This window comes from Nyctereutes procyonoides, unplaced genomic scaffold, assembly GCF_905146905.1.
Source record: "Nyctereutes procyonoides isolate TBG_1078 unplaced genomic scaffold, NYPRO_anot_genome, whole genome shotgun sequence".
NCBI lineage: Eukaryota > Metazoa > Chordata > Mammalia > Carnivora > Canidae > Nyctereutes > Nyctereutes procyonoides.
In genome coordinates this window covers 38562104-38574215 of record NW_026575046.1, presented here as the reverse complement: position 1 = coordinate 38574215, position 12112 = coordinate 38562104, and the positions used below count along the sequence as shown (strand labels likewise).

The following is a 12112-nucleotide window of genomic DNA, read 5'->3' as shown; positions in this document are numbered from 1 at the left end:
CTCATTAAGGAAAATTTTACAAGCCTTCAGATGACTTGCCCCTACCATGCACTGAGAGGGTCCTCTTTTATGAGCTATAGAGTACACATGGGTTTGGGAGCTGCTTCTATGCCTCAGCATGACACACTGAAAAAGATCAGATTCTAATTCTTGCTCTAATTCACTGCCTGAACATGTATTAGGTTTCTTAACTTCTCTGTGCTTTATTTTCTGAGCATGAGATCAGTACCTGACCCATAGGGCCACTGGAATAACTGAAAGAGGCTAGCCCTGGCTTCTAGTTGCTATTCACTAAGCTCTCTTCTCTGGGGTAAGAATGAGGCATCCATCATGTAAATGGCCAGGGAATTATGGGAAACGCTGCTTCCAAATTTCAGGTACCTCAGCATGATGCTCCAGCAAGAGACCTATATAAATAGAGGGAGAAGCCCTAGCACAGGAAAGGAACTCAAGAGGTAGCCTCATGCAGTTCCAATCTTCAGACTGGTGTTGCAGGATTAAATCTGCCTTTTTTAAAGAATCTTATTTATTATTTATTTATTTATTTATTTATTTATTTATTTTGATTTTTTTTTTATTTGAGAGAAAGAGAGAGGAGCAGAGGGGTAGGAAGAAGGAGGGGAGAGAATCTTAAGCAGACTCTACACTGAGCACCACAGAACCCAATGTGGGCCTTCATCTCAGAACTCTGAGATCATGACCTGAGTCAAAACCAAAATCAGACACTTAAACAGCCGAGCCACCTAGGTACCTTAAAACCTACCTTATTGGTGATTCATAAAGGGTTTGAGTTACTAAGGGTCACACAATTAATTCCATCCTATCAGCATTACTTATTGAGCATACTGTATGCCAGGCACCATGCCAAGTACTTGGGGATACAACAGTGAGACCCTGTTTCTGCCTTTACCAAGAAGGGTAGTCTGGTGGGGCAGACAGATATTAAACAGATGATCATAATGACAAGCATTGTGGTGGAAGATTTAAGGGCCAAGAGGAAAGACAAGACTGGCCCTTTCTCTGCTCTGCCACACCAGCAATTAGAGATATCTCCCTCTTTGACCCTGATGTCAGGGCTGTTTTCCTTGGTGGTCAGGAGAATACTGGACGATCTGTGATCCCGTGAATACTGAGCTCCTTCTCCACCCTTGAAATAAAAGGTAGCTTCTACTCATCTCACCTCAACATTCAGAATTAACTCAGTCTAGATTTACTTATTATATTTAATAAATGTGTTATGTATTATAACAAAACCATATTTAGTGTTTACTTTGTACTAAGCATTGTTCTCAGCACTTTACAGAAGCCACTAATCAAAGCAAAATTAAATAATCTGATGAACTCAAAGCTCTGGTTTGTTCATGCAGTGCATGACATTTAAAAAAATGATAGTAAAAAGAATGATGTATTCATTTAATGAATGTTTATTGTGTTCCTTATTATTCATTATTATTAAATTATTATTAAATGTATTCATTTAATGAATATTTATTGCTTTTTAAGAGCGAGATCAATTGTGATTTTTCTGAGTGCTTACTATGTACAAAGCTGGACTGGATGGTCTGCATGTGCTATCTTATTCAATCCCCTGAAACAGCTTGAGGGGACTGGTGTTGGTATTTCCCCTCACTTTACCTATGAAAAAAATGAACTCAGAGAGGTTGAATGATATGCCCATGGTCACAAAGATAGTGAATGGTTCAGCCCAGAATCAAAACCTGGATTGCTGAGTCCAGAATTAGAACTCAGAAACTCTGCATTGTATTCCCCATTTTGGTAGAAAACACACAGTTCCAAGTGTTGATTAGGCCATGACTGCACACTTCAGAAAAACAAAAACAAAAAAATCCTCAGAACTGGTGATTTAAATTAAGTTGAGGAAACAGATGCTGTGGTGTGTCAAGGGAGGGATGCAGCTTGTTTCTGAAGAGGTAAGTTAAAAATTTTGGTATTTTCTGGAAGGCTTTAGATAGGACATGAGGAAATGTTAAGAAAACTGATCTTTCAAGGAAAGACAAGATGGAATAATCAGAGCAGTGTCTCAGGGCTTAACTCTGAGGTGCAGCCTAATAAACCATAACCTACTAGAGCTGCCTCCTCCATATCACTATTAATTGGGAAATAAATTAGAAATGAAAATGGTTATACTTTATACCTCTCCACTTTATAGCTCCATGGTGAAGAGTAACAGTTTTCTGGAAAAGCATTTTGTTCTTTAAATCAGGTTAATTTATTCCTTGACTATTAGTAATCTTAGCTGAGACTATACAGGCAGTCAGATTTTGAGGCTGAAGTCTCTTAACATAGCAAGACCTTGAGGAGTAGCACCTCATAACCTGATGGACATGTCAGTACACCTCACCCACCACCACAACTCCTGACTTCAGCCTGAGCAGATCTCCAGCAGTGCTGAGATGGCTAGGCTTACCTACAGAAAGCTCATCACCCACATCTATTCCAAATATGTTGCAAGGGCAACATATTTACTTTCTTTTAGGCAGAGCTATTTACTGTGTTTTACCAGCCCACTGACACTGGTATGTATCCCCTGCATTTGTAGCCTATCGTGACAATCAGCTTGCATAGCACTTAGGTTTCCCAAGTCCATCCACATATCCATCTCCATTAATCTCCCAAAATTATATTCTTATAATTGAAGAAAACTAGCTTCGGAGGGATTAAATCACTTTTCTGGGCCACCTGGGCGGCTCAGCCAGTTAAGCATCTGACTCTTGGTTTCAGCTCAGGTCATGGGCTCAGGGTCCTGGGATTGAGCCCCTCCTTGGGCTCCACCCTCAGTATGGAGTCTTCTTGTCTTTCTCCCTCCCACCCCTACACCTCTCTCACTCACTGTCTCTTTTTATAAATAAATAAATAAATAAATAAATAAATAAATAAATAAATAAATAAAATCTGAATGAATGAATAAATAAATAAATCACTTTTTCAAGGTCAAAAATAACAAACAGAGCAGTCAGAACTCTGGTCTTTTAATTCCAAGTCCAATATTCTTTCTAGAGACTGTTATTGCCACAGGGACCAGAAGCAAGGCCATCTTCCTTACCACTGTGGCTGTGATACTTGGCACAGTGCCAGACACACATCAGTTTCAATAGATATTTCCTTTTAATTTTTGATAAAAAAGTAGTTAATGCAGCTTCAAGAATTATCTAACAAATCTTGAATTTCGTAGATAACAAACTCACTAATATCGGACAAATTATCCAACTTAGGACAAATTTCCATAATAAGAGTATACTGCTCCTGTTATTTTTATAATTCTTATTATTATTGACTTGTATTTTTACCTCAGCCAGGCCTGATGGATATTCATAACTGCTCTTAATACAATCACTCAATAGAGAAGTATATATCCTGGTGCTTAGAGAGGAGGAGACTCCTCAACATTGTCATGCATACTGGCCAAAGGAATTTTGCTAATCAGTTATTTTCTAGGTAGTTAAAGTAAGAGTTAACAGTCCAGAGCAGAACAGAAAATAAGTACAAGGTCTGAAATAATGAGCGGTGCTAGGTTCCCCATGTCCATCAGCTTCACTTTCCTTGAGTGTTGTAAAGCTATACTTCTCTTCCCCAAGCTGTGCATTTTAATGATCAAGGTTTGAATTCCACCTCCAGCATTTAGTAAGTGTGTGACTTTGAAATTTAGTGAATGCTTTCACTTATAGTCTAGAAAAGAATCCCTTTTCAAAAGACGGTTGTGAGCTTTCAGGAGATGATTTCCACAAAGCGCTGGTGCATGGTATGAGCCTTTGAATATTTGTTTTCTTCTCTAAGGCTATTGATTCTATCACTAAAGCCATTACCTGGCCCTTCCTTGACAGAAGTGTTTCAAAACTTATTGGGTTTCATTTCCAAGTCTTGTAAACTTTAAAAATTAATTTAAAGAATATATTTGTTTAATATGTCCACTAAACAAAATACTACCATAAACCAAACATACAGAATGTCTAATCAGTGGACAGAGATTAATTGGTCAATTACTAGGTTCTAGCATACTTTATAGCTTGTATTTCTCAAAAGATTTTACACTTGAATTTATAATACAGGGTCATTAAACCACACTTGAAAGCTAATGGTTAGTATATAATCTTAACAGCCTTCTTTTTGCCTTCTGCATAGTTCATGAAGCTCAGACCATTTTATCTCCTAATTAAGTGTTTGGTTATATCCCTTGCTTCCATATATCACCAGTATCTACTATTGACCATTTTCCTTTATTTTAAATAAATGTACTCTGTTATTAATAATAATGTGTTGCATCTTGGTTTTATTATCTGTAGCAATTGAGGGCTCTTAAAAATAAGACACATTGGGTGCCTGGGTGGCTCAGTCAGGTAAGCATCTGCCTTCAGCTCAGATCATGATCTTGGGACCCTGGGATGGAGTCCCACAGGATCCTGCCTCTCCCTCTCCCTCTGCTATTCCCCCAGCTTGTGCTCTCTCACTCTTTCTCTCAAATAAATAATATCTTTTAAAAAATGAGAGACACACAAATCTTCCCTTCTTAACAAAACAAAAAAAATATGGTCATTTAATATTTAGGTATAATGACATCAGTATTCATTCTTTACTTTTAGCTTTGCCAAGAAGAAATCATCCAAGAGAGAAAAGGGTCACCCTATCTAGAGGCCTCCTTCATTCTATTCCCTGGGCTCAAAATTCTACTTAGTATATATCCAGGTTTGCACTGACTTCTTGAATCCTGCCTCCTTCCTTCTTCTCTCAAGCCAGTCCCTCACCCCACTCACCCCTCTACCATGGACAGTTTGTCCAGTTGTTAATTTTCAAGTTCTTTTCGTTCAGAGTTCTGTTGCATTTTGGCATGTCACATAATGCCTGAATTTCTATTGTCCAAAGCTCTTCTTTTACCCTATTTATATCAATACAGTAAATTTAAGGTGATATAGTGTAAGTGTGGTTGTTAAGAAACATAATCAAATGAAGTTACATGAAAATGTTTCTGGCATAAATAGCAAGTGCTTAAAAAATGTTATCTAAAAAAATGTTATCTAATGTTTTAGTTCTAGTTTTATCATAAATTCATCTGTAATTAGGCTATTATTATGAGCACAATTCAGTAATTAATCCCTCAATACTATTTCATACCTAGCAAAGCTTAATTTTGCATATATTCATATCAGAACTATAAATTCTTTACAGAGTATCATGCCTTCTGTTTTCTGTATGCCCCTAAGTAGAAACAATGAAAATGGTACTAGCAACAGTCTCTTATATCATGATGTCATTACAGAAATCCTCTAGGGTTGTATTATACCATTTAATAGATGGAGAAACTGAAACTCATTTAGCTTATGGTGAGGGAGCCACCATTCAAATTAGGAATTCACCCAGTGTCACTTCACTTAGAACCAGGATTTACCCCCTGGCTCCCAAACCCACACACCTAGCCAGTATGCTCCTCTTCCTTCTTCGTCTCTTGAATGAATGACCACTTTGAAACAACTTGGTAATTGTGAGGATCCCTGAAAGAAGATCATTAGAATGGTGAATGTCCGAGTACCCCTGATTTTTGAGCACCAAAAATGTACCCATTAGGGGAAAAAATATACCTATTAGAAGATATTTATGAGATAGTTAAACTGTGAGACTCTAGCCTTGATCAAACTATATTCTCGGTTCAGAGAACTTGATGCTCCTTAGTGATCTCAACTGGCTCTAAATGATACACTGATTTGGGAGCCATGCTGGTTTAATCAAAATATGAGCTATATCTGTTTGTTATCTTTGTTAAATAAAGCCAGCTCAAAGCCAGCTCTCAGAACCACTTTGATAACTACTACCCAAACCACTCTTGTAGTGCCTTACATAATTAGCACCAATAGAGGCTTACTGTTGTAATCTACATCTTTTTAAATTCTTCTCCCTTGCAGATGGACCCCCATGAGAACATCTTACTGAGCACTCTGGAGATAAAAAACGAAATGGCCACGTCTGAGGCTGTGATGGGACTTGGAGATCCCAGGAGCACAATGCTGGCCTATGATGCCACCAGCATCCAGTACCGGAAAGCCGGGTTGCCCAGGCACAGTTTTGGCCGAAATGCCCTGGAACGACATGTGGCACAAAAGAAAAGCCGCCTGCGAAGACGCGCTTCCCAACTGAAAATCACCATCCCCGACTTGACTGATGTGAATGCCATTGATCGGTGGTCCCGCATTTTCTTCCCAGTGGTTTTTTCCTTCTTCAACATCGTTTATTGGCTTTATTATGTGAACTAAAACATAGCCTCCCATGGGAAGCAAGGACTAGACTCCTCCTCAAACCAGTTGTACAGCCTGATGTAGGACTTGGAAAACACATCAATCCAGGACAAAAGTGATGCTAAAATACCTTAGTTGCTGGCCTATCCTGTGGTCCATTTCATACCATTTGGGTCGCTTCTGCTAAGTAATGAATACACTAAGGTCCTTGTGCTTTTCCAGCTGGGATGCAAGTGATTTGTACACATGTTGGCAAGACTGTGTCTGAGTGTTCTACTTTATCTGCTTAGTATGCAGGCTAAATAGAGGGGAATTATTTAGAAAACATTCTTAGAGGACTCAGTAGCATTGCCAGGCATTTCACTGAGAAGTGGTCATATCCAGATACTCCCCATCTTCATTTCTAAGATTGGCATGCTGTTGATATGGCACTGTGTTTATGAAACATTATCTGCAATGCCATGCAAACATGCTTACTGAAGATGGTCTATGCCCGTCTTATTAAGGTGATAATGTCACGGGAAGATAATTCCCACTGGATTCTAGAAGGTTCTCATGTAGTTCAAACAGGTTAGGGAGAGTGAAGACAGAGACTTGGTAACCAATTTGGCCAGTCTCTGCTTGAGCATAGGGAGTCAACTCTGACGTCTTCCATTTTGACATTTAGAAACTGGAGACTGCTGGATATTATGCATGGTGGCCAAGAAATGTTTCTAGAAAGCTATTTCCCAGGTGGTTAAAATAAGAGTTAATAATCCAGAGCAGAGTGGAAAAGTCCAGAAGTGACTGTTGTAACAAAATTAAAGCAAGCGAGCAGCATGACTCTTATCAACCCCACACAGCATCTGGTCTTTACATATTTTGTATGATGGCAAAAAGTCCACTGAGTTTCTACCCCCAAATTCACAAGATTTTGAGAGAAGACCTAAAGAAGTTTTTATAATTTATCTAATCAAAAGACAACCACAATAGAAAAGTTAGCAAAATTAGAAGTATCTTAGATGTAGGTTAGATTGAGAGTCATTCAAATACTAATATAGAGCACAGACAAAGCTAGCAAACAGGTTGATCTCAGACAATGTCAGACATCTCTACAACATTTCCCTGTAAGTTTATTTCTGAATTTAATAGGATATTTCAAAAGAAGGATTTGTTCATTTCTTTAAAGGATTAATGGTCCTTTCCAGCTTTTCTTGTTTCTGAAACCCTGATTATATTCTTAGGAGACAGACAAAGTAAGGCTTTGAAGAGATTGATTGAACTACATTTCCTTATGTGCAGTGAAATTCACCTTTGTATTTTTCATAGCAAACAATACTTAAAGGGTTATGTGCACAAGTAGAGTTAGTTTGTGGGTTTGTTGAGTTTGACTTTTTAAGGGTGCTTTCATTGTGTATGTTGCAATTGGCCTAATGAAAGAGAATATGAAAAGCAGTGTAGCATAGGATAGCAACTAAGCCACATTAACATGATGAATGTTATGAGCCTCAGTTGATATTACAGAAAAATATATAACTGATAGGCAGGCATGATGTATTGTTTTTATTCAATTTTTGAATTATGTCAGTGTGCTTCTTTCTATAGTAATTGGACATATGCATTCATATGTGAGACAGGAAAGAGAATAAGCTAATATATTTTATTTCTATCAATGTGAGGTTCATATTTTGCTTTTTCTTGGAGAAAATAGTGAATTACTAATTTCTCCTTAAAGTTTGATTTGATTGAATGTTTTCTTGGAGGATGACTTTGCTATTTCTATTTTAAAAACAAAAAAAACACACTTATTTGTCAAAGTAACATCCCTAATTGTGCATAGTAACCAAGGCAAGTATTTGCCTGTGGAGTAAATGTACGTTTTTTTTCCCCCTAATAATTCTGCAGCTTGGAATATGATAGAGTCCTGCTGCCCTCTTAGTCCAACTTTCAGACAGAGGGGAAAAAAAGTTTAAACACATTTAGCTTTCTAAATTTGCTCTAAGATGGGAGGTATTTTTTTTTTCCTTCACCAGCAAAGGGAACTCTGGCCTTTATTTTTTGATTATACACTTGAACACCTCTGAGAATGGTCTTTGGGCAGAATCCAACCAAGTTTCTGCCCATGGACTCAGAGTAGAAATTTCTCAAGCTTCTCCAGGAACACACTTTCTCCTAGGCAATCATTTCAGGGCATCGCACTAATTAAAGTGCCTGTCCCTTGTCGCCAGGGGTTAAAGTTTGAGTAGCATATATCAGGAAGGAGCATATCGATAACTCAGGTGCACAACTCCAAAATGCCATTCTGGAAAGGCTTTTCTAGAGACAACTCAGAGCCCAAGTCTAGAAGTGGGCTCTTATTTGCAATTATCATAAAAGCCATAAAAATCCTTGATATTGTCACTATGGTTACAACAAAATTTTGATGTCCAGGGAGATCAACATAGTAATCTAGATCAAAGTGAGAGAAGAAACTTTGCAGCATGAGCCTCAAAAGCATATGACCAGGGATTCATTTCTGCTCACAGTGGCAAGAGGAAACCAGAAAAAAGGAGAAAGGCAGGAGCTTGAAACAGATGCCCTAGAATGAAATCCATATATTGGCATTCAATAACCATGTAGGTAGAAACGACTGACTCATCCTGCCCAGAGATAATAGTAGATGTAGAATTTATTTTTTACTATATTTTTACTGTGATTGAATTGGACTGTAGTCTCCAAATTGAGGGCAGGTCGGGGAGGGGTGCTAGATTTCCTAAGTCTTTGAAGACCAGTCAGCTTGATATCCAGTGGTTAAATTTAAGGACCACAAAAATGTGTTTGGCAATTCTGATATCACTTTATACACATATATATATAAATCTATATAGTTTTCTTTTGATTATGAAACAACCAGATAGCCAGCAATTAAGGTGTTTTTCATCTTTTCATCTTTGTGAAATTCATAGGCAAATTCTGACTCTAAAATGCACAGTCTAAATGAAACCTTTGATCTCAATCTGTATATATATATTGTACATGACTGCTAGTAGGTATGAAATGCATTTCAGAATTGAAAACTCATGCAACATAATCATGTGTTTGCATAAGGAATGTTACAATCCTTTCTACTGCAATTTAATAACAGGGGAAAATACTTAAGCAGTGCCATCTAGACCTTTTCTCTTCTCATGTCTTCAAAAGCAGTGCTAAGTAAAAATAATAATAATAATAATAATAAAAATGGTTTATGAACCAAAAGACTTTACATTCTAGCATTAGGAACACAAAAAGTCTGTCAGCTTATAAAAGCACAACACGTAGAGAAAGTTCAGCAGAATGCAGTGGGAAAATGAATCACGTTCATTTTAAGCAAGGCCTGCATTAAATTGGCAACTAACACAATTTCCATTTTCTATAGGTAACTGTGTTCCAGTTTTATGATTAAATTCATATTCAACAACAAAAACAACAAAACAACAAATCACAGGTCTTACAACATATCTACATGTATATATGTGTATATATAGATCCATATAAACATACATACATATATATGCATTCATATGTTGGAAAACAAAAGGAATAAGCTAATATGTTTTCTTTCTTTCATTAAACCAGTGTATGAGTATTTTTAATTGGCAACCTGAACAAATCAACATATTGAAACTAGTAATACAGGGTACTGAGCATTTCTCTATCAGCAGATCAATGCCTACCGTTCTTATGAACCATTGCACAGTTTGACACTACAATAGTACTGTACCTCAGAACATCGGGAATTAACTAGTTCTCACATTGCTTGTCTACTTGCTCTCTTTTTCGAGGAAACAAATAACATTGTCTATTGGTAATTTAAAAACAAATGAAGTCTTCAGAAAATGATAAAAAAAATTCCTCCTTGAAGGAGGAAAAAAAAAATAACTGAACCCCACCATGTTGGTTAGGGCAAATACTCTCAACTGTAGCAATCATGCCATTTTGCTAAGTGTACAGAGTCCATGTAATGTGAGCAATCATAACTTTCACTCAGCGTGTGTAAATATTAAAACAGATTTCTTAAATATTTTTAACTTCTAATTTGTATTTTATGGTAAGGCAACGTGCTAATTCTGTTTATGGCTTAAGTTCATGTGTTATAATATTATGTAAATAATTCAACATGCTGTAAATGGTCAATAGATACAAATAATTTTTTTTCTTAATTTTTATTTATTTTTTACTAAGTACAGTTACTGCAGTGCCCCAGCAGAGTAATTTAAACACCCTTTTGCATAAATGGTTTGGGATCCCAGACAGAAGGGTTTCAATGCTACACACACACACACACACACACACACACACACACGTATGCACACGCACAAACACACTTTCACTTTCTGCTCACTCACTCCCACTTTCACCCCCTTTATGGGAAATGCTGTAGTGTTTATGTAGTTAATGTAACAACCAAGAGATAGCCTTAGAAATGGAAATGGAAAAGCAGAAGTGATCATTGATAACTTAGTAGAGTTTTTTATATGTCTGAGTTCAAGAAACCAAAGGTTGTAATTTAAATCTCAATTTTAAAAGAGTAACAGTTTATACTGATGGCACTACAGGAAATAAAAGTGCTTATTATTCATACCTACTCCAGAAATTTATTACACATAAATACACACAAGACTTTTTTTTTAATAATAGCATTTTGTCCTTAGATAGTATTATTCCTTTTAACCAAAGACTCCAGAATTATTAAAAAACAAAAAAGGAAAGAAAAAAGGAAAAATGGGGGAAAATATATAAAAAAAAAGACTGCTTCACACCAAAGGTTTAAAAAATATTTCCAAATATACTAGGAACACTGTAAAAAACTAGTAAGGAAACAACAGAACATTAATTAAGATACTTCCCTAAAAAAAAAAAAATCACTTAAGAAAGAAAAAAGCAGCAACACCCTTAAATAATTTATTAGTTATTTGGAAACTGAAGTAAAATATTTCTGTGGATACATGCAAATTTGTGACATCAGATTTTAATTTACTTTGAAAAGTTCTTTTATGATAAAGATAAATACGATCCAAAATGATGACAAACAGAACTTTGTGTTTTTAACTTTCAAAACCAAATGTCCTTCTCCTGTCAAATGTCCACTAATCTGATGCCCATTGTGTGTGTCCTTGTACCACCTGAAGCAAGTTGACAGTTCCATCAGCTTGTATCTTTTCCTTTTCAGGTTAATAATTTGAGTTCAACCCTGATCATTTTAAGCATAATTATTTCAAACAAAGTTGCAAATGATTTAAATTCCATAACATTTTAAAAATTTTATTTGCATGGGTGTTTAAATAGTTCTGTTATGAATATTGTCCCTGCACAGTTCTGAATTGTCCTTTTATAAAAAGTGATATTCTAGTTTCTTCACAATGTAGTGATTATCAGCCTTACTAATTACCTTGTAGCCTTTCTTAATATGCACATAATGCACATTTTCCAATGGCTAGAAAATGCAAAACACAAGTGAATATCATTGCATCTATTTTCATGTCTTTCTAAAAACAGGACTACTAAAATCTCTGGGATACATGAGATAGTAACAAATGAGGATTATAAATGAGTAGCACATAAGAATTATTTTCTTGAATTTAAACTTATTACAGCCAGTTTCAGCATGTAAATATATAATAATGTGGGCTAGTGTGTAATTCTTGAACTAAGAAATATAAATAAAACTTAAAAGGATGTGTGTGTGTAGTTTCATTGGGTTCGAAATATATATATAGATACATGCATATATATGTATATATATATATATATACATATATATAATCTATTAGTATGACTTAGTTTGTAGAATCTTGGCTTTCATGAAAAGCAATGGAAAGCTTCAGAACTTGGGCCTGCTATTGGGCAGAATTGAGTTTGAGCTCACACTT

The 12112-nt window shown here is 36.2% G+C and overlaps 1 protein-coding gene across 1 annotated transcript in view; it reads left to right on the top strand.

The window, feature by feature from the left end:
- The window catches only part of GABRB2 (gamma-aminobutyric acid type A receptor subunit beta2), a 240461-nt gene extending 228549 nt beyond the window's left edge, over window positions 1-11912 (top strand). Inside the window, exon 9 of the mRNA XM_055325413.1 lies at window positions 5913-11912. Coding sequence (XP_055181388.1) covers window positions 5913-6260 — 348 coding nt within the window. The 3' untranslated portion in view covers window positions 6261-11912. The remainder of the gene's footprint in view (window positions 1-5912) is intronic.
- Window positions 11913-12112: the final 200 nt, after the last annotated feature.